This window comes from Elephantulus edwardii, unplaced genomic scaffold, assembly GCF_000299155.1.
Source record: "Elephantulus edwardii isolate Elephantulus edwardi_28Jun2011 unplaced genomic scaffold, EleEdw1.0 scaffold00083, whole genome shotgun sequence".
In the NCBI taxonomy this organism is placed as follows: domain Eukaryota; kingdom Metazoa; phylum Chordata; class Mammalia; order Macroscelidea; family Macroscelididae; genus Elephantulus; species Elephantulus edwardii.
Genome location: NW_006399833.1, coordinates 499,159 through 523,523, shown reverse-complemented (window position 1 = coordinate 523,523; position 24,365 = coordinate 499,159). Strand labels below are relative to the sequence as shown.

At 38.4% G+C, this 24,365-nt stretch overlaps 1 protein-coding gene across 1 annotated transcript in view; it reads right to left on the bottom strand.

Moving 5' to 3' along the window:
- Window positions 1–24,365, bottom strand: part of IL1RAPL2 (interleukin 1 receptor accessory protein-like 2) — a 207,397-nt gene that overhangs the window by 60,902 nt on the left and 122,130 nt on the right. Inside the window, exons 2-3 of the mRNA XM_006889893.1 lie at window positions 17,822–17,967; window positions 4,557–4,700 (exon numbers count right to left, since the gene is read on the bottom strand). Coding sequence (XP_006889955.1) covers window positions 4,557–4,700; window positions 17,822–17,967 — 290 coding nt within the window. The remainder of the gene's footprint in view (window positions 1–4,556; window positions 4,701–17,821; window positions 17,968–24,365) is intronic.

Sequence of the window (24,365 nt, the reverse complement as noted above, 5' to 3'; positions counted from 1 at the left end):
TAAACAACCTAAATTAAAAAAAAAGTGAGGCCTGAAAATTGTTTTAAAATAGAATGGCAATTCTGCAGCACCAGTTACATAGACAAGGCTAATGAGCTATTCTCTGATCTAAATCATGCTAACTAAGCTCATCTGAAGAACCATAAAATAGAACATGAAGTAGACAGAGAACTATAAGGAAGAGGGCTGGCATAGTGGTAACCATAAGTATTTTGTTCTTGTTGAAGAGAGGAGTCATGAGGATGAGAAAAGAGCCAAACTATCTGTGGAAGAATTTTCCTGTTGTCACACCTGTCCTTCTCTACTTATAAATCTAATTTTAATCCTGTTCACCATGAGGAAGCCATTCCTGATTATGACCTAGTTTGCCTGGGGTTTTGCTAAAGATAGTGTTAAACCCTTAGCTTCTAAACTGAAAAAAAAAAAGAATAAATAAATAAAAAAATGATGTCTCTTGCTGATTATTTTGTTCCCAGCACTGATCCGATGGCAATGATCATCATCATCATTGTCTATCATATTGCCTGAGATTCATATTTGCTTAATAACTGTGTAACTTCTGTGAGTGTGTTTGTAGCATTGATACAGATCAATGAATATAAATTTATCTTGCACAGTGCCTGTTACATGTTGTTGTTGTTGTTATTATGAGGGTCCATTGAGTTGAGTACGGCTAATGGTGACCCTGTACCTGAACCCTGCCCTGTTCTGTTCCATCCTCAACATTTCTGACACACTCAAACTCGTTGCTGAAGTCACTACGACAATCCATTTCATTGGAGAACTTCCCCTCCTGTGCCAACCCTCCATCTTTCCAAGCATGATGTCCCTTTCCAAGGAATAACCTTGCCTAGATACATTTCCAAAGTATGAGAGATGAAGCTTTACTCTCTTTGTCTCCAAGTAGCCATCTTGCTATATACTTTTTCCAGCACATAGTGGACAATAAATATTTATTGACTAAATTGAAAAGTTTAACAAAGCAATCATTGTTCATTGAGTTGAAATGAAATAAATAATAGCAAAGAAATCTAAGCTTGTTGGGCAGCTTTAATTTTACAAACAACAAGGCACGTAAAAATGTTCAGGAAATGCACATACAGTTCAGGGAGAAACAAAAAATAAAGTACACAAATAAAATTAAGTTAAATCTATGAGAAGCTAAAATATTTAAGTCAAGAAATGAAAAATTATTTTTTTCTTAAATTAGTCAACTAGATCTTTGTAGAATGTGTTAAGATTTAATCTCATCATATACCTGCTGTGTTTTCAGTATGCCATACAGCTAAAACTGAACTTGCCTTCTATAATGGCCACTATTTCATGTTGTTGTTGTTGTTGTGTACCATCGAGTCAGAACCAACTCATAGCTGAAACTGCAGCGGGCTTTCAGAGGCAGTAAATTGCATGGGAGCAGACTAACCATCTTTCTTCATGGAGTAACTGGTGAATTCAAACTGTGCCCATGTAAGAAAATAAAATATTTTTAACTACCCATCCTAATATAGGGTTTTCAGAGGCCTGCTGTTTCAGAAGTGGATGGCCAATCCTTCTTCCTAGTCTGTCTTAATTGGAATGCTCAGATTTAGAGAAGTATCTGAGAGAAAAGCATTTTACAGAAAAAGTGAAAGATATATCTCCTATTGTGGAGTTAACCACTAGTATCAGTGTTGTCCCTGCCTTTGGCACAAGTTGGCAGCATCAGGATGGATGGTGAAGAGACTGAGATTGTTCACAGCTTTAGTTTGCTTGGCTCCACAGACAACCCTCTTGGCACCAGCAGCCAGGAAATTAAAAGACATATTGTGATGGGAAAGTCTGCTGTTAGGGGCCTTTCCAATGTTCTGAAGAGCAATGGTGTCTCTCTGGAGACTAAGGTGCATCTGATAGAGGCCATGGTCTTTGCAATCACTTGTTATGCATCAGAGAGTTGGACAATGGCTAGGGAGGATAGAAGGAGAATTGATGCCTTTGAGCTGTGGTGCTGGAGAAGAGTATTGAGGGTACCATGGGCTGCTAGGAAAATAAACAGATTCATCCTGAAGAGGGTTAAACCAGGCAGCTCCTTGGAGGCAAGGATTCTGGGGCTTCATCTAACATACTTTGGACATATTTTAAGGAGGGACAGGTCCTTAGGACATCATGCTTGGTAGGGTGGAGGGACAGCATAGGAGAGGTAGGCCCTCTATAAGGTGGATTGATTCAGTGACTAGGGTAATCGGGATGGGTGTGTCAGAGAGTGCTATTGGCACAGGACAGAGCAGAGTTGAGGGCTGTTGTACATAGGGTCGCTATGAGTTGCAAGTGACTTGATGGCACATAACGAAAACAACCCATCCTAATTAAAATTGTTGAAGTTCCATCCATTATATTTTCCCTCTATACAATGAGTCTGTAACTTGTTCATCAAATTCTCTGATTAAATGCTCCAGATACTGGATAACGTTGACTACATAACCAGATACGCCAAATTGGAGCTACGGGTTTAAAATGGAGTATTTACCTAAGTATTTTTTTGCATAAGGAGTGAAACGTATCATGATTTCTTATTGGTATTAATGGTGTGCGTGCCAATATCTTTTCTAGAAAGAAATCATACTGTTCTTGAATGTACAAAGAGACAAGACACAGTTATATGCCATCAAGTTGCCTTGCCTCCAAAGAGAAACTTGGTTTCACCCTCTCTGAGACAGACCTATATGTTCTCCTGTTGATTCATGTTATGCTCAATAATTTTCTGTAGCACCACTTATCAAAGGTGTCATTTATTCTCTATCATCTTTGGTCATTTAACTCCTCTCTGATGCACAGCAAGTAATTTTGAAGATCATGGCCTGGATCAGGCACACCTTAGTCTCTATACTGACGCCTTTGCTCTTCAGCACTCTGGAGAGGTCCTTTACAGCAGATGTTCCTAATCCAATTCATCTTTTGATTTCCTGGCTGCTGGTGCCAAGATTGTTGAATGTGGACCCAGACAAGCCAAAATTGTTGACAGCCTCAATCTCTTCTCCATCTATATAGTATTGCCAATTGGCCCAGTAGTGAGATCTTTGTTTTCTTGATGTTGAGCCTCAATTCATATTGAAGACTGCAGTCCTTGACCTTCTGCAAAAGATGCTTCAGGTCCTCTTTAGTTTCAGCATGCAAAGTTGTTTCATCACCACAACACAATTCATATAACACTGTATAATGCTTTACTGATATTTCATTTCACTCTTAAGGTTTCCAGAAGTCATAAACAACAAACACATGACCCTTAGAAGGTTCACTCTGACTTTCTATCCTTTGAGACCACTTTTCAGAAAGTACCTACAATCATCTAAGATATACAGGTCTAATTGGAAACAACCTCCGCAAGTGCCCATCAACAAACAAATGGATAGAGAAGCTGTGGTATAGTCACACAATGGAATATTATTGCAGCATTGAAAAACAAAGAACTCATGAGACATTACACAAAATGCGTGACTATGGAGGACATTATGCTGAGTGAAATATATCAGTCAGAAAAAGACAAATACTATAAAATGACACAAGACTGACAGGGGGTTGGGAAGGTAACTAAGAAAAGAGGGATAAATAATGCACATGGCATTGAAACAGACAAGGAATATATGATTAGGTATTATTGAAATGACAGAGTCCAGAATAAGAGCTCATAGTAAAGTGGTCTGGATGGGAGGAAACTGTATAACAATAAAAAAACCTTTTTTCCCAGAGAAAAAAGCAAACTGGGTGAGGGAGAGGAGGCAGGGAGGAAAATGTGCAACAATGAGAAAGGAAACCCAATTGCTTTACAAACTTACAAAAATTATCAATTACAAAAGGAACTACACAAAAGGGAGTATCTTCATAATTTTCATCTGTTTCTTGTGAGATTGAAAATTTTCTTGACGGTAAGAATGGCTAAAAATTATCAATGGTGATTAATTTTATAAAACACAATGTATATGAATGATTGTATGAAATATAATATGAATTAAAAACTTTGATAAATGCCTATAGTTGTAGAGGGGCCTTTTTGTTCTATAAGCTGTGCTTGATTCAAAGGCAAACAACAACAACAAGCACAATGTACATGAATGAAACACAAGGTGCATGAATTTTGTATGCAAACTAATAGAAAATAAAGTAGAAAAAATAATTGTACCTAAATTTGTCTTTTCTGTAGGAAAAATATATATAATTGATCTGTTTCTTACTATGGAAAAGAGCTTTAACAGCAATTGTTTATATCTTGGACAAACTAATGATATTTTCTTGTTAAACACTTAATTTGGAAATAATTTCAAACATATAGGAATATCACCAAAAATATTTCCAAGGACAGTCATTGATCCCTTACCAAGACTCATATTTATAATAATTTATTTCCTTTGCTTTTTCTTGAAAGATACAATTTGTTCCCCGAAGTATTTGATGGTTAGTTAATATATCATAACACTGAAACCCAAATATTTTAATGTGTATTTGCTAAAAATAGGGATATTCTCTTAAATAATCATTGAACCATGGCTCTTTTTATTGGGCTTGAATAATAGGAGATATCCTACCATTGGTAGTTTCATCACCTCCAAAATGCTGTCGATAGAAGAGCATCAATTCAATGTTGTAGCACTTGTAAATAACTACTAGAAGTATAAGGAGGAGAAAAATTGCTCCCAGGCCTCCTGCAAGTTCAATCTTGTAGATTAAATCTGTAACAAATACAATAAATGGAAAACAGTAATTAAATCAGAAACACTTGAGATTTCATATTTCTAGTCTTCATCTTGTTTTGTCACCCAACCTCTATAGATGATTCTTGTTTAGTCTTGTAGAATAATTTGCAGAAAACAAATTTTTGTAAACTTTATTCATTTTTGAAGACTGAAGTGATAAACACATCTGAAAAGGAATTGTTGTTCTGTTGTTAGGTGCCATTGAGTTGAATACAACCCATAGCGACTCTATGAACAACAAATCCAAACCCTGCCTATCCTGTGCCATCTTCCCACTTTCTGACACACTCGAGCCCATTGTAGCAGTCACTGAGTCAATCCAACTTGAAAAGGAATAGCCACTGCCAGTTTGGCTTGTGTACATCTAGATTGTATCATCTATACTCTTGCTTTAAGTGTATTTTAAGAAACTATTAAAACAGTCTTATTCTGGGCCCAAAGCCAGTATTTTGTTTATTTCTATTAGCTTATTTTATTGATTTAGCAAAATTATTATTTAGTACATCTCAGGCCACCGGTCCTATTTTTCTACAAGCGTCATAAAATTACTCCCAGAACAAAATAAAGTCTAATGAGTTAATGGGATTGATTTAACGGTTTCATTTATCCTCTGTTGAATATACTCCAGTACAAGGTATGCAGAGGAAATTAGCTTGTCCATTTCTCCTACTTATTTGAATAAATGACTACAATATCTATGTAATATGCCCAAAGAGAATGAGAAATTGTGGCTAGTCACTTGGCATATTCAGCTAACACTTGGCTACCTGATAGAAGCTCCTGTGGAGTCCCATAAAACTGTGAATTGGACCAATGAAATCAACACACAATAGAAGGAGATATAATGTGTCCCAGGTTCAGGGCACAGTGACTTGACTGTAGCCTAATTAGTGACCTAAGAAATAAAAAATTTCATCATCAAAGAAGAGGACAGTATCATAAAATATCAAGAAATTGGAAGTCAAAGGAGGTTCTAGAATACGAGTTTAGGAACATCTGAAGGGAAAATATTGAATGTGGGAAGACACCAGATCAGAGACATAGTTTCCATTGTCAAATATTTCCTTGGTCTCAATATAGTATTATTTCAATTGACTACAAGATTACTAAACCTTCTTTTTACCTAATTTCATAATTACAGAGAGACAATATCTCATATTCTCTCCTCTCTAAAACAATTTCCACTTACCATGTAAGCAGAAAGTAGAAAAGGGAATGGTATTCTAGCTTGTACCTCAGTTACCTGTCATTTTGGTTAATATCTGCAAGTCTTCTCGGATAGATCACTTCAGGGGCAATGCCAAAACCAAATTTCTGCTCACAATGGGCTGTCACTCATGAAGGTCTTTTGATAGCCAGATAACCAACCTTTTTCTCAAGCTATCCCTTACTTCTATAAAAGTTTATAGCTTAAGAAAAAAAAAACTAGTAAGGCTCAATATAGTAATTAAGATCTAAGATCTACTTAGCACTTTGCAATTTTTGGTGAATATTGTTTCTGTTATGTGCTGTTAATTTGAGTAAAAACCATAGTAACCACATGAACAACACATCTGAACCCTGTCCTATCCTGAGCCATCCTCACACTTCCTGACAAACTAGAACCTATTGCAGTATTCACTGTGTCAATTCACCTGGTTGAAGGGTTTCCTCTTCTTTACCAATCCTCTGCCTTTCCAAGCTTGGTGTCCCTCTCCAAGGAATACCCTTTCCTAGCAACGTGCCAAAGTTTGTGAGGCAAAGCCTCATCATTCTTGCCTCCAAAGAGCACTCGGGCTGCACCGTCTCCAAGACATATCTGTTTGTTCTCTTGGCCGTTCAGTGATCTTCTCTAACATCACAGCTCAAAGGCTTCAATTGTGCTTCTGTCCTTCTTATTATTCAGATCGCAGATGCACAACAATTGGTCAGAAAGATCATGACCTGAATCACAACCACCTTAAGCTTATATGATTGCTCCTTAGTAATTTGTAGAAGTCCCTTACTACTGACTTTCCCAGGCAATATATCTCCTGAATTCCTGACTGTTTCTTCCATCGGTGTTGATTGTGGTCCAAGTAAGATGAAGTTGTTGACAATTTCAATCTTTTCTCTATAATGTTATTGCCTAGAGATGCAGTGGTAAGAATTTTTGTTTTCTTGATGTTGAGATGCAATCCATATTGAAGGTTATATTCTTTGACCTTCTGCAACAAGTGCTTCAAGTTCCCCTCACTTTCAGCAAGCAAGGTTGTGTCGTTTGCATAATATAGGTTATTGATGAGTCTTCCTCTGATCTTGATGCCACATTTGTCTTCATAGAGTCCAGCTTCTTGAACAACTTCCTTAGCATACAGATTGGGTAGGTATGGAGATGCACTCCCTTCTTAATTTTAAAACATGTAATATTGACGCCTTTGAGCTGAGGTGCTGGAGAAGAGTATTGAATGTTCCATAGACTACCAAGAAAACAAACAGATCCATCCTAGAGAGGGTTAAACCAGGCTGCTCCTTGGAGGCAAGGATTCTGGGGCTTCGTCTGACATACTTTGGGCATGTTGTAAGGAGAGACAGGTCCTTGGAGAGGGACATCATGCTTGGTAGGGTAGAGGGACAGGGCAGGAGGGGAAGACCCTCTATGAGGTGGATTGATTCAGTGACTGGGGTCCTCGGGATGGGTGTGTCAGAGGCAATGAGATTGGCATGGGATAGAGCAGGATTTAGGGCTATTGTACATAGGGTCGCTATGAGTCACAAACGACTCGACGGCACATAAAAACAACTACAACAACAATATTCCATTGCTCTGTTTACACAATAGCTTCTTGGTCTAGGTACAGATTTCTCATTAGCACATGATTAGCTCTGGGGTGCCCATTCTTCTCAATATTGGCCATAACTTGCTATTATCCACACATTCCAACACCTTTCATAGTCAATAAAGCATAAATAGACATTATTCTGGCATACTTTACTTTCAGCCAGGATCCATCTGACATCAGTAATGATATCCATGGTGCCATGGTCTTTTCTAAATCCTGCTTGAACTTCTGGTAGTCCCCTATCGATGTACTATTCTAGCCATTTGTGAATGATCGTCAGTAATACTTTGCTTGCATGTGATATTAAGGATATGGTTTGATAGTTTATACATTCTGTTGGATTACTTTTCTTGGAAATAGGAACAACTATTGGCCTCTTCCAATCTGTTGGTCAGACAGATGTTCTCCAAATTAGCTAGCACAGACAAGTGAGAGCATCCAGGGCTGTGTCTGTTGATTGAAACAAGTCAATTGGTATCACATATATTCCTGGAGTTTTATTTTTTGGCAATGCCTTCAGTGCAACTTCTACTTCCTCCTGAATTACCATTGGCTCTTACTCAGATGGTACCTCATCTAAGTGTTTCAGTGTCAGTTCTTTTTGGTACAATGACTGTGTATTCCTTTCATCTTCTTTTGAGGCATCCTAGGTCATTCAATACATTGCCAATAGCATGCTTCAATATTGTGACTCGAGGCTTCAGTTTGTTTTTCTTATCTTGAGAAATGCAGAGTGAGTGCTTCCCTTTTTATTCTCCAATCCTAGCTCTCTGCACATTTTATTATCTTGCTTGGCTTTGTCTTCTTGTTCTGCCTTTTGACATTTTCTGTTCAGCTATTTTACTTCAGCATGTTTTTCCTTTGTTTTGGCTTCCCAATACTCTAGTGCAATTTTCAGAATCTTTTCTGACATCCATATCTTCTTTCTCCTCTGTCTTTATGTTTTGTATATTTGAGTTTTTTTAAATTCTCCTATGTCTTTTAATGATATTTTTCTGTCTTTATAAATCATATCTCTGATGTCACCGCACAACTCATTTTGTCTTTGATTATTGTTGCTCATTCAATGCTTCAAATTCTTAAGATGATTTTGAAATTGAGGTAGAATAGATTGAAAATCATATTTTGGTTCTCAAGGACTTGTTTTAATTTTCTTTGGCCTCAGTTTGATCTTGCACATGATTAATTCATGGTCTGACCCACAATCAGCACCTGACCTAGTTTTAACTGCTGATACTGAACTTCTCCAATGATTCCTTACACAGATGTAGTCAGTCTGAGTTAATCAGGTGAGGTCTATGTGTAAAGGTATTTGCAATTAATATATCACTGAAAATACCCAATTCATTCGTTCTATTTGTGGCTTCATTTTTGTCATCACGTCCATACTTTCTGACTACCATTCCATCTTTATTGTTTCCAATTTTTGCATACCAGTCGCCATTTATCACTAATGTGTCTTGCAGACTGCAAGATTTGGTAAAAATTTTCAATTTTCTCCTCTTTGGCTTTAGCTAGAGGAGTGTTTGAGTAATAGTCATATTAATAAGTCTTCCTCGAATGTGTATGGATAATATCCTATCACTCACAACATTGTACTTGAGGATAGAACTAGAAATTAACTTTTTTTACTATCAATACAACACCATTCTTCTTTTGAGGGGGTGGGGAATGCAACAATTTTATTTTTAAAAAGTGCAATGAAATTTCTTTAGAGCTTAAGAGAGGGGAACTTAGATACCACCCCTCAAGTGCAGGACCAAGTGCAGAGTGAACTCTTTTTGGATGTTGTAGTCAGACAGGATGTGTCCTTCCAGGGACTTTAGTCAACGTCTTACCAGTCTTTCAAGTCAGGTTCTTCATGAAGATCTGCATTCCCACTTTCAGATGAAGGACCACGTGCAGGGCTGGCTCTTTAAGGATGTTGTAGTCAGACACGGTGCACCATCTTCCAGCTGTTTCCCAGCATAAATCATCCTCTGCTGGTCAGTGGAGATGCCATCCTTGTCTTGGATTTTTGCCTTGACATTCTCAACGGTGTCACTTGGCTCAGCCTCAAGGATGACGGTTTTGTCAGTCAAAGTCTGCATAAAGATCTGCATTGTCAAGTGGTGAAGGAAGCAGTGTGCACAAAAGAAACAGCAATAGAACTCCAGCCTCAACAGATCATCCAGTCTTCTTTTTCTCATTCCCCACATAGTATAGCATGTGATTATCTGATTCAAAGAAGCTATCATGTCTCACTAATGCCTAGAAAGTCAATGTTTATGTGTTCCATTTAATTTTTCACAATTTCTAGTTTTCCAACATTCATGCTTCTTACATTCCATGTTCCAATTATTAAAGGTTGTTCCCCAGTATTTTTCCTTGTTCTAACTGACTTCCAATATAAGCTCTACACCTAAGACCATAACTATCCATGTTCCTCTACTGTTCATAGAGTTTTCAGAGACCTATTATTTAAGAAGTTGATGGCAAAAATCCTGCTTCCTAGTCTGTCTTAATCTAGGAGCTCTACCTATCCAACATGGGTAACCTTTGTGACATTTGACACATAGCTTTCAGAACCACAGCAACTCCCAGTTATCTCAATACAACAAACTGACAGACAAGTGCTGTACTAATTAAAACAATGTATTCCCTAAATACAACAAACTGACAATTTAATGTTGTACCTGTAATAGCGTCCAAGCTTCACACTAGGCTCAAGGGCCCTAGACTCAAAGGCCCAACCAACTTTAATCACAAAACCAACCTACTTGACCCTAATTGCTTTAAACAAGAAACACTCAGCCCCCAACCAACTGTTAACTTATCATATTTAAATGATAAAAATAAAAATATGTATTATAAATGTTATATGAATCATCTACAGCTCAACAGCACTTAACAACAATAACAACAACCACACAGAGAGAGCTCTCTTGACCTAGTGGATAGAAAATTATGCTACCAAGCCAAAGGTGGTGATTTTATTCTATGGCCCTCAGGTCTGGTTTTAATTGGTTTTGGTCAAACCTTATTGTAAGTGGTCTGTCCACTGGTCTGTCCATTTGCTGTATGGATGTAATTAGTGCTTCTTGTGATGCTAAACACTGTGACACTGATGTGTCAAATGCGATAATAGTTACCCATGGTGGAAAGTTTTTGGTGGAGATTCCCTATTCAAACAAGCTTGGAAGCAGTAGTAGCATCAACTTCTATACACACATACACACACACACACACACACACACACACACACACACATATAAATATACAGTGTTGTTGTTGTTATGTGCCGTCGAGTCACTTTCAACTCATAGCGACCTAAACAACAGCCCTAAACGCTGCTGTGTCCTGTGCCAATAGCAGTCTCCAATACACCCATCCTGATTACCCCAGTCACTGAATCAATCCACCTCATAGAGGGCCTTCCTCTCCTGTGCTGTCCCTCCACCCTACCAAGCATGATGTCAGTCTTGAAGGACTGGTCCTTCCTTACAACATGTCCAAAGTATGTTAGACGAAGCCTCAGAATTTTTGCCTCCAAGATGCTGCCCGATTTAACCCACTCCAGGATGAATCTATTTGTTTTCCTAGCAGTCAATGGTACCCTCCACACTCTTCTCCAGCACCACAGCTCAAAGGCATCAATTCTCCTTCTATCCTCCCTAATTATTGTCCAAATCTCTGATGCATAACAAGTGATTGCAAAGACCATGGCCTGTATCTGATGCACCTTAGTCTCCAGAGTGACACCATTGCTCTTCAGAACTTTGAAAGGTCCCTAACAGCAGACTTTCCCATTGCAATACATCTTTTCATTTCCTGGCTACTGATGCCAAGAGTGTTGATTGTGGATCCAAGCAAACTAAAGCTGTGAATAATCTCAATCTCTTCAACACCCATCCTGATGTTGCCAATTGGTCCATTGGTGAGAATCTTTGTCTTCTTGACATTGAGCCTCAATCCATATTGAAGGCTGCAGTCCTTGACCCTCTGCAGCAAGCGCTTCAGGTCCTCCTCAGTTTCAGGCAAGCAGGGTTGTGTCATCTGCATAACGCAGATTGTTGATAGATCTTCCACCAATCCTGACCCCACATTTCTCCTCATAGAGCCCAGCCTCCCGGACAATATGTTCTGCATACAGGTTGAAAAGGTATGGAGACAGGACACATCCCTGGTGTACCCCCTCCCCAATTTTGAACCATGCATTGTTCCTTATTCTGTTCTGACGACTGCTTCTTTGTCCAAGTAAAGGTTTCACATTAGCACGATCAAGTGTTCTGGGATTTCCAACAAATACAAATTTCAATCAGTCTATCTGTTCTCCAAATAGTACTGTATGGCTAGAATTGTTAGTTCACATTTATAGATGAAGAATCTGACTCAGCTGCTTATGTCGCTTAACCAAGATCATACCTCTAAAGTCTCCTAATTTTTTTTACACCACAACTTTATATAGCCTTTAGTCTGGGAAATAACAACAGAAAATTCTGTCCCTTTCCCCCTCATGAACTGTTGCTGATTCTTCTTAAGAACATTTGACTTCTAATGAATTTTGTCTCCTTCCTTTTTAGATCCAAGGGAATAAAAATAAACCAGAAGTTTCCAGTCTGAAAAAAACAAATTCTCGACACTCCTTTGGAGGTTACTAGAGAATTGTGTAACTGTAGTAAGGGATGAAGCATATGAAATGTGTAAAGGTTTACGCAGAGAGAGATAATTTGGCCTTGGAAAGGAGAGGATGATAGCCAAAGAAAGGGTGGATAATTAGGAGAGTCTTGAAGTGAAAATGCAAGAAACACAAAACATTGTCACACACTGAATAAGGAGAGGGGAAAGGGTGGAAAGAAGAAGGGAGGGATCTGTTGTGGAGGACAAAATGTCTCAATTATGAACACTGTGAGGAGACATATAATGAGTAGGGATAGGAAACTGGAATTTGCCTTTATCCTGCCTTATATGAGAAGTGGACATTTCAAAAATTAAATCATAGAGTTTCAGATAAGAAGAAAACAATATCCCACCACACATTAGCTCTGCCTGCTGCCTTCCACAGAGTAGTTCCCCAGGCTGAAGCCTGCCTCTATGTGGGTGGTTATAAAGCAGGCTTGGTTTTAAGACCTCTGTGAGGTGGCAATATCACAGTCTGCTTGTTTTTTCACCATCTTACATCAATTATACTTTGTTAACGTTGTTGTTATTAGCTGAACAATAACTAATGATGATAGAAGGAGAGTTGATGTCTTTGAGCTGTGGTGCTGGAGAAGAGTATTGAATATACCATGAACTGCTAGGAGAACAAACAAGTTCATCCTGGAGAAGGTCAAGTGAGGTTGCTCTTTGGAGGCAAAAATTCTGAAGCTCTGTCTGACATACTTTGGACGTGCTGCAAGGTCAGACCAGTTCCTTGGAGAGGGATGTCATGCTTGGGAGGATGGAGGGACAGCACAGGAGAGGAAGACCCTCTATTATATTGATTGATTCAGTTACTGGGATAATGGGGACAGGCATGTTGGAGACAATAAGATTGGCAAGAAATAGGGCAAGGTTTAGGGTTGGTAAATAGGGTCGCTATGAGTCGCAGGCGACTCGACAGTACATAACAATAGCAATCACATTGTTATTATGTACCATTGAGTCGACTATGACTAATAGCAACTCTATGAACAATAGCTTTGAATTCTGCCCTATCTTGAGCTAATCTCAACTATCTCTGATATACTTGCCCTCATTGCCACAGTCAATGTGTCAATCCATCTCATCTGGGGTCTTCCTCTCCTGCACTGTCCCTCTACCCTTCCAAGCATGATGTCCTTCTTCAAGGACTGGTCCCTCCTGGTAACATGCCCAAAGTAGCCAATGGTGAATTGGCTGAGGAATACATTTTTTTCTTTCTCTGAAGTCTTACTTCCCTTTCATCTTAGGGAAATGACTGACTTGATTAAATATGTTGTTTCTTAGGGGTTCTTCCCCCACTGTTTTAAGATGTTCATTTTATGCTGTAAACTTTTTTTGTCTCTCTCTTTCTGGTCAGAACAGCTTTCAACTGTTTTCAAAGTCATCAAGTGGGATTTTTTTCCTTCTTTGCAATAAATATTTTATTTACAGAGTAGAGTTACTATTTGGTAGGTGCAAAAAAAAAAAAAAACTTCAGCAGCAGGAACAATTTGTGCTCCCAAGTATAAGATACTTTTTTAAAGTAGTGAATTTATGTAAGAGAGCTGTAAAAGTTTGGGAGTTGGTTTTGCAAAAATATCTTTGAAAGATATTACCTGGTGATGGCTGATTACGTTAAAAACTTTCATCCTAGGCTCTGTGACTCAAGTATTCTTTGACTCAGCCCAGGCAATCATATCAAAAAGGAAATGTGTATCTCTACTTAGAGTGCAGAATTGCTATTTCCCAAATGATACCTGGATTTCCTCCTGACTTCTGTTTTCAACTGCCATTTTCCATCACAGTAGGAACTATACTTCTAGGGATTCTTCCTGACTGAGAAGCTGAAAATAATTTTATCTGGACTGAGTCCTATATATGCTTCATAAAGAACATTATAGCCACAACAACAAATATTTATGGGGTTTTGCCTTTTTCTCAGCGCCTAAAGTACAAGCATGGGATTTTTTAAACTTTCTTTGTTTGACCCAACTGTTTCTACACTGTAAACACAGAGATTAGCTAATGAAGAATGGACCAAAATAGCAGGAGAAACCATGGAACTGAAGGTAAGACATGCTGCAATTCTACTGTGATAATGAGCTTGTTTCCCTGACATAAATTGGGAGGCAGGTGAGGAGACCCCATTTTACAGCTTCCTATAGATACTTGATAGAATGAAGAAATTAATTCATAGAGCTATGCTTTGTGGAAGAGGGAGTGTATTCTGAAAGGAGAAATAATTATGAAAATATCTACTTAAAATCTTCTCTGTAAAAAATATTCCTTAGCATAAATTCAAATTATTAGTCCACCAAAGAAAAGTATAGGATGGACCTCATCTTAAGATGTTAGCTGTACTTACTGACAAAAAACTCATCATCTCATCTCATCTCCATCTCATCTCATCTCAGTTGAACTGACCCTCCAATGGGTTTTCAAAGGTTGTAAATCTCTTGGAGGAGACTGTGCATCCTCCTCCCTTGGAGTGCTGATGGATTAGAACACCTAGAGAGGCATTTGTGCCTTTGGGTTAGTAAATGCAACTCCTCATGAACTATGACAGAGATTCATACTTTCCATAGTGTTGTTGTGTAGCATTGAGTCAGAACTGGCCCACAGCTGACCCTCAAGTGAGTTTTCAGAGGCAGTCATCAATAGTATGAGAAGAGATTACTCATATTTCTTTCTCAAAGCATCTGGTGGATTCAAACCACATATGTTTGCATTGGTAGCACAAGATGCCCTTAAATGTAAACTCATTATTTTAAAATAGGATTATGTACAATAGCATAAGAAACTGCACCAGAAAGATAAAAAGCATTATCTTCAAAATAATGACATTTCCCTACTTCTTCTAGAGCTACTTTATAAGGTCAAGCATTGTTGTTGTTGAGTACTGTAGAGTTGGAACTGTGGGTTTTCAGAGGTAGTTAATCGCTCAGGAGGAGATTGCTCATCTTTCACCCATGGAGCAGCTGGTGGATTTGGACCACATTTCTTTGGGATTGCAGTGCAGCTTCTTGTCACTAGGTCACCAGAGCTCCCTAGGGCTGGCTGGAAAATAAAAATTACATCCTTGCCAGAAAGAACAACTAACAGAGGCACATGTATGGAAAATAACATCTATGACAAGTACTGAAATTGTCCTCCTGCAGGAGAATAGCAAGGGTAATGAACACCCAGTGCCAAGCTCTAAATCATGTCTTCCTTCATTTTAAGATGAACAGGGCTCTTATGATGAGGTTGGTGAAAAGTCAACAAAATTGCTTTTCTCACCTCTTGTCCAGCTGCCTTAGTCAGGTGCCGTTCATGTTTATGATGCCTCAGAATGGTGTATCACTTCAGACCCCATGGATGTGTGCTTGGGGAATAAGTGCCCCACTTTTTAAAAAAAAAAAAATTGGTTTGCTTATGGCATTTGTATACATTGCCCACCTCTTTTTTATTCTCAATACACCTCTGTGTCCTCTGTGCTTGAGGATGTTGAGCAACATCAGGTTGATAGAAACTATTCAATGGTGCTCTCTCAAGTGGCATCCAGGGCACAAGTCATACCTGCCATACCTTAGGTACACCTCTGACAACTAATGACTTTGTTGTCTTCTTTATAACCCAGACAACAGGACATTTCTTTTGCTAAGTTATATAACATTTTCCAGATGCATACTTTCAGACAGTAGCTAGTCTTCTGCAATAATCAGGTGACAAGATGCAATGAAAACCAATCTCTGAAATTACTCTAGCTGCTGAGATTGGTGTTCCTATATGAACATTATCTTCTTTACCTGTAAATATAGAATTGTTGTTTTCACATTAATACATAATTTCTGTTCCATCTAAGAACATAGAGATTAATCTCAAGAAATAGAAAATGATATAGAAAATAATATAACCATTAAAATTCCTCTTAATATGAGATCTTATAATAAAATAGTACTTATAATATTAACAACACAGTTATAATAACAACACAAGTGTTATAGTAATACTGGTAAGAATATTAAATAGTACTATTCATTAGTACTACTCATTATTTATATTTTTTTACTTGTTGTTATGTGCCATCGAGTCGTTTGCGACTCATAGCGACCCTATGCACAATAGCCCTAAACCCTGCTCTATCCTGCGCCAACCGCACTGCCTCCGACACACCCATCCCGATAATCCCAGTCTCTGAATCAATCCATCTCATAGAGGGTCTTCCCCTCCTGCGCCGTCCCTCCAGCCTCCCAAGCATGATGTCCCTCTCCAAGGACCCATCCCTCCTGGCAACATGTCCAAAGTATGTCAAACGAAGCCCCAGAATCCTTGCCTCCAAGGAGTTGCTTGGTTTAATCCTCTCCAGGATGAATCTGTTTGTTTTCCTGGCAGTCCATGGTACATTAAATACACTTCTCCAGCACCACAGCTCAAATGTATCAACTCTCCTTCTGTCCTCCCTAGTCATTGTCCAACTCTCTGATGCATAACAAACGATTGCAAAGACCATGGACTGTATCAGGTGCACCTTAGTCTCCAGAGAGACACCGTTGCTCTTGAGTACTTTAGAGAGGTCCCTAACAGCTGACTTTCCCATCACGATACGCTTTTTGATTTCCTGACTGCTGGTGCCAAGAGTGTTGACTGTGGAGCCGAGCAAACTGAAGATGTGAACAATCTCAATCTCTTCGCCATCCATCCTGATGCTACCGATTGGTCCAGTGGTTAGAATCTTTGTCTTCTTGACATTGAGCCTCAGTCCATACTGAAGGATGCAGTCTTTGACCCTCCGCAGCAAGTGCATGAGGTCCTCCTCAGTTTCAGCAAGCAGGGCTGTGTCATCTGCATAACGCAGATTGTTAATAGATCTTCCACCAATCCTGATGCCACAATTCTCCTCATAGAGCCTAGCCTCTCAGATAATCTGCTCTGCATACATGTTGAAAAGGTATGGAGACTGGATGCATCTCTGGCGTACACCCTTCCCAATTTTGAACCATGCAGTGTTACCCTGCTCTGTTCTGACTACTGCCTCTTGGTCCGAGTGTAGGTTTCGCATTAGCACAATTAAATGTTCTGAGATTCCAATTCTTCTCAGAGTCAGCCACAGTTTGTTATGATTCACACAGTCTAGAGGATAAAAAATTATTTTGCTTCTATTCAGTAATAAAATCCTTAGCATTTCACTTAAGTAGTATATAATATATAAAGTAAAATACAGAGAGAAATATTATATGTTAATGTTTAACAAAGGCAGATGATTTGAAGCCACAAACTGTTCCTTCCAGAAAAAAATGGACTATCTTTACTTGTGCAATGTCTCTGAAAACACAGAGTGTCAACTCTGAGCTGGTTCCAAATTGACAACATATAACAAGTACATAACAGTATTTGTTTATCAACCATTATGGAACATTTATTATCAGGGTACATTTTATCTCACTTGATTTATGATCTGACAATACTGCATTTCATTTATCTCTTCTTAATGACATTAAAGTACATAGGCATTTTACACTAATATTCATATGAAGAGTGGCGTTTCTTCTCAAGAAGACTAATATGTTAATAGAAGTTTATACTAAACAATAAAATAAGTCCAGGGAACATGTATATCTTTACTTTAACATCTACTTGATAACTCAACAGCTATAGTGGAAAAATAAATACCTTTTTTACGCAGTAGAACGCTGGCATGTTTTCGTCCATTTCGGTTTTCCACATGGCAAGTATAGTTTGCCAGATCAGCTTCCACCACTGAGTCAAAGATAAGAGCTAACTCAACTTCTTTTTCTCCAAGATGCTCTTTTAGAAGCCTGAAATAAAGACCATGTACTGAGCTGAATTAGTTGGCTTTGAAGGTATAATAAAATTTACACTTAGTTCACATGGATGACCACTGGTCCAACAAAAACCTGGATAGGTGTCAAGTTTAGGCTATTCAACAAGAAAACACACACAAAAAGAGCTCTTTACATGATGGTCAGATGAGAAAGAATTGAAGAATCACTTCTTGTTGTGTGCCATAGAGTCAGAATCAACTCTTAGGCAACCCTCAAGTAGGTTTTCAGAGATAGTAAATTGAATAAGATCAGATTATCCACCTTTCTCCTGAGGAGCAGCTGGTAGACTTGAACTACATACATGCCTTTGGTTTAACAGTGCAGTTCCTTACCACTAAGCCATCAGAGATCCCACTTAGAAGAATGAAATGTTAATTAGTTATTAGACTTTGCATAAGCAGTTACACAATTGACTAGTAGCCTAAAGATTGTTGGTTTCAACCTAACCAGAAGCCTCACATAAAATCTGCCTCTGAAAGGTCACAGCCTTGACAACCCTATGAAGTAGTTCTACCCTGTAAACATGGAATCAACATGAGTCAGAAGCAACTCAGAAGGCAACTAACAAGACTAAGTTTCGATAAAACAACAACAACAATATGATTTGTGTGGTAAAAACATTAAGTTATGTGTTATTAGCAAATCTTCTCAAATGTAATACTCTCTGTGGCAATATGGAAAATATATGTAGGTATATATGTTTTAGGTTTCTGTTAGAGACTAAGGTTTTGATTGTAATAAAGGGAATTGGATAAAGAGAGGGTTTTGAAAATGGTTGTCTTATGAGAACTGGTTGTTGTTATGTGCCATTGAGTCAACAATGATTTATAGTGACCCTATGAACAGTAGATCTCAGTTTTGCCCTATCCTGTGCTGTTCTCAACATCTCTGATAAATTTAAGCCCATTGTTTCAGTCATTGTTTCAATCCATCTTATTGACGATTTTCCTCTCTTCCCTCCACCTTTCCAAGCATGATGTCCTTTTCCAAGAACTGGCATCTCCTAACAACATGCCCAAAGTATGTTAACATGGATTTTCTATGGCCAAATATTGATGAGGAGAGAGTCTCCTACTTTCTCCCTGCCTTATTTTCCCACCCAGTTATATGTGTTTCAGTTCTAATCCCAACAATGCCAGGGCACTTTCACCCTCCCAAACCTAGCTCTTTTTTTACTCAACATTACTTCAAGTTTTGTCTTTTTCCTCCCTTTCCACTTCAAAGAGGATTTGCCCAGTGTGCCATTTTATCAGCTCTGGTGGCCGAGTGGTAAGAAGCTGTGTTGTAATGCCAATAGAACATTGTTCAAATCCACAAGCTGGTCCACATGAAAATAATGAACAATTTCCTCCTGTACTGCTTCTGAAAATCTGCTGGAGAGTAAGCTAGGGGTCGGTTCCAGCTCGACGGTACACAACAACATATAACCAGGCTTTTGATCTTCAAGTGAACCTTTGAAGGCCGTGAATGGCCAGGAACAAATGCTTTCAGAGTAGTCAAGTTGCCAGAAAACTTTCTTAAGGAGTGTATCACTGTTTCTTCTGAGAGTCATATTCTAACCAATTACTAGTTATCTACTGGGTGAGATAAACACAATTTCTATGCCAACTTCTGATTTTCTGATGCCTCTTCCTGTTTTTGGACAAAGAAGCAGCAAATAGCAACTCTGTCCAGTGGCAATTGTGCCCTTAAGTTCTTTTTTGAGGATCTTAAATACATATGTTCCCTAGAATTAAATAATTTAGATATTAGAATGCAAAACAGACACATGAAGAAATGCTCCAAATCGCTAGCAATAAGAAATATGCAAATCAAAACCACAATAAGGTACAATCTCACTCCAATAACAGTGGCAAAGTTTAATAGGACAGCAAGTAATAAATGTTGGAGATGATGTGGTGAGAAAGGAACTCTTATACATTGTTGGTGCGATTGTAAAATGGTACAACCATTCTGGAAGGCAGCTCGGTGCTTCCTCAAAAAAGCTGAATGTAGAAATACCATATGACCTAGCTATTCCACTACTTGGAATATAACCTGAGAAAATGAGAACTGAGGCACAAATGGAGATTTGTACACCAGTGTTCATAGCAGTATTATTCACCATTGTAAAAACATCAAAACAACCCAAATGTCCAACTACAAACTAACGGATTGAGAAATTATGGTACATTCACACAATGGAATGCTACACAGCATGCAGAAGCAATGATGTTGTAAATTGTTACCTAACTTGGGAGGAACTGGAAAGCAATATGCTGGATGAACTAACTCAGTCCCACAAGGTCAAACATTGTATGAAACAATTATTTTAGAATGAGTATAAGGATCCAAAGGAGGTGAGGGAGGGTGGAAGCAGAGGGATGAGGATGTGCAGGGGCTGAGGAGGAATTAATAATGGAGTTGTACAATTTGATGGGTGGGGAGGGTGAAGGAAAATGGAAGAATCTGTTCCTGAAAACAATGTATTTGAATTTTATAAATAAACTAGTATAAAAAAAATTTAAGTGGCACCGTAGCAACGCGGTCGCAGAATGACTCAGGCAGTCTGATGTGCAGAGGATGGGTGACTTGGCAGTTTAACATATGTGAACAGACTGCCAGTCCCGTGTCACTGCCCCCGGTGGTGGCGCCCCAGCCCCATGCCCCCGGGGGAACTGCAGGACCACTAGAGTCTTTTATGCCACACAGAAAACAACCAACACAGAGAGACTTGGGCAGTAGGGTTTTGAATCAGAACTTTTGTTGGAACAATTCGTTTTGGAGCTACAGGAACACAAAGCTGTGCCACAGACTTGGCCATAGCAGAAAGCCAATGGGTGAGCTGCTGTGGGAACCATCTGGCAGGAGAAAAGTTGGTGGATACTGGCTGAGTTCTGTTAAGCACTACTAAGACCCAGTGGGTCTGCAGGCAGATAGGATCCTAATTGGGTTTTCTTGGCCAGTGCTGATTGCCTGGGAGAGCATCTAAGGGCGAGCCAACTGGTGGGAATTTGGCTGAGCTCTCTTGGGCCATGCAGACTGCCCAGGAACAAGCAGGTCACTGGCAATTAGACTGAACTTTTGTGCACAACCAAGATGGGCCAGAGGTGAGTGGGTCAGGGGGAATTTGACCGAGTCTTCTCGGGTGCCGCTGGACCCAGGACTCTGCTTAGGCAGGGGCCGCTGCACGAGGGCACCTAGGTAAGTGCCTCTGGGCAGGGAAAGCTGAGAGAAAACCACTGGATTTTGAGTAGGGACCCCAATCATGAGCACACCTGAACAGCTGAGGTCTGATGAGGTTCCCCAAGTAGTTGACCCACCTTGTGGTTGGCCACCCCCATGCCTTCCCCACACTATTTGGCTCCAGATCTCTGACTACGTGTCCAGTCAATCAACTTGCCTTTAATACGGAACATCATGATCTGACTTACCTACAAAAGGCTGCCCTCACAGGCTCTGAACTGACTTTTCCCTTAAGTCAGAAGTTCAGAGAAAAACCCAAGGGGAGTAGCTGCCCAACTGATTTCTAGTGCATTGTCTTCAGATCAAGAACATATCAATGTCTCAAAGAAAGCAAGTTATCTCACACACTACACAAGTGCAAAGCAAGATGTCACTCCCTAAAGGGTGACACAGTATCAATGATCTTCTTAAGCCAGAAAGAATGATGGAACTTTCTGACACAGAATTTAAAAGAACAATGATTAAGTATTTTCAATGGATGAAAGACAAAGTTGAAGAATTACAGGACACTACAAGCAAAAAACAAGAGGAGCTCAAAAAACCCCAACACCTAAACAAAAACAATTAAGAACAATGTAGATAAAACAAATGAGGAAGTAGCAAAGCTGGAAAAACAAGAAACAAGAAATCACGATCCAAAATATGGGGTCCAATGTTTCAGATGCTGTCAACACGATAGGAGGACACATGAGCAGAGTTGAAGAGATGGAACACAGAACCAGTGAAATAGAAGATAGAATTGTCACCACTGATCTGCTAGAACAAAAAACAGACTCAGAAAGAAAGGAAAAAGAAGAAAACCTAAGAATAATGTGTGCCACCATCAAGAGAAATAACATGCACATCATTGGAATCCCAGAACAGGAAGAAGCAAGTAAAGGTACTGAAAAGGTTGTGGAAGAATTAGCAGAGGAAAACTTCCCAGGCATAATAAAGAATGAGAGAATATATAGTCAGGAAGTTCAGCAAACACCATATAGAATAGACCCCACAAGTAAAACACCAAGACATATCATAGTTAAATTTACCAGAACCAAAGATAAGGAGAGAATGCAGTAAGCGATTATCAAAGAGTAACCTATAAGGGAGAGAAGATAAGATTAAGTGCCGATTTCTCAAAAGAAACCACGCAAGCAAGAAGAGAGTGGAAGGACATGTATCAAACACTCAAAGAACACAACTGTCAACCAAGAACACTGTACTCAGCAAAATTATCCATCAAATATGAATGAGAGATCAAGATATTCCCAGAAAAACAGAACCTAAGAGAGTTTGTAAAAACAAGACCGGCATTGCAGGAAACACTGAGAGATGTCCTTCTTACAGAGGTATCACAGAAAGCAACATGGACTAAAGTAACTAGCAAAAAACCCAAAAATAACTCACCAAAATGATAGCAATAAAACTCTGCCTTTCAATAATCACACTGAATGTGAATGGTTTGAATGCATCACTGAAGAGAAGAAGAGTAGTAGATTGGATAAAAACCCCAAATTCATCAATATGCTGTCTAAAAGCGACACACCTGAAAAATGAAGATAAAGAAAGACTAAAAATAAAAGGATGGGAAAAATCATACTCAGCAAATGGCAACCAGAAAAAAGCAGAAGTAGTGATATTAATCTCCATTAAAATAAATTTCAAAGCAAAAACCCTCACAAAGGAAAAGGAAAGTCACTATATAATGCTTAAAGGGTCAAAGAACAAGAGGGCATAACAATAATAAATATCTATACAGCAAATTAAAGACCTTCAAAATATATAAAACAAACATTAACAAAACTAAAAAAGGAAATAGAAAACACTACTATAGTAGTTGGAGACTTCAATACACCACTCTCAAGAAAAGATAGAAATACAAGGAAGAAAAAAATCAAACCTCAACAAAGATACTCAATAATTAAACCACACAATAAACGAACTTGAACTCATAGCTATTTACAGGCTAATGCACTGCCAAAAAAACACAGTATACCTTCTCCAATGTGCATGGAACATCCACCAGAATAGATCATATTTTAGGTCACAAGACAAACATCAATAAATTTAAAAACATAGAAATAATACAAAGCATTTTCTCAGACCACAGTGCTACAAAAATAAAAAAAAATGAAAACAGGAAAAAGGAGGAAAACCCTGTACATTTGGAAGCTGAACAACATCTTTCTTGAACGTGAGTGGGTACTAGAAGAAATAAAAAAATGAAATAAAAAAGTTTCTTGAAACAAGTGACAATGAAAACACCACTTAAGAAAACCTCTGGGAAACAGTTAAAGCAATAATAAGAGATCAATATATAGCAATAACCAAACATATCAAAAGGCAGGAAAAAATGACCATAGACTCTTTAATCCAACATCTTCAACAAATGGAAAAAGAATAGCAAGAAAACCCACTACCCTCTAAAAGACCTGAAATTATAAAAATTAGTGTAGAAATAAATGAAATAGCAAACAGAAAAACAATTGAAACCATCAACAACCAACAAGGAGTTGGTTCTTTGAATAGGTCAATAAAATCAACAAACCACTACCAAAACTAAAAAAGAAAAGAAGGAAAAAAGAGATAAAATGGGTAACATCACAACAGAACCAACTAAAAAAAAAAGCCTAACATTGCAATATTATACAAAATTATACCAAAACAAATATGAAAACCTATAGGTAATGGACAAATACTTAGAAATTCACAACCTACCTAAACTGACACCAATAAAAATTGACCATCTGAACATTAGAAAAGAAGAAATTGAAAAGATAATACAACAACCTCCAGTCAAAAAAATTCCTGGACCAGATGGCTTTACAAGTAAATTTTATGAGACATTCAAAGAACTGCCACCAATCCTACATAAACTACTTCAGAAAAGAGAAAAAGATGGAATTCTCCCAGACTCATTCTATGAATAAAACATATCTTTGAAACCAAAGCCAGGTAAAGATACAACCCAAACCAGAAAACTATAGGGCAATAATCCTGAATAAAATCCTGGCCAAAAGAACCCAATGATATATAAAAAATAAATAAATAAATTCACCATGATCAAGTGGGATTCATAACAGGTATGCAAGGATGGTTCAATACTGGAAAAACAATCAATGAAATTCATCGCATTAACAAAGCATAGAAAAAAAGAACCACATGAT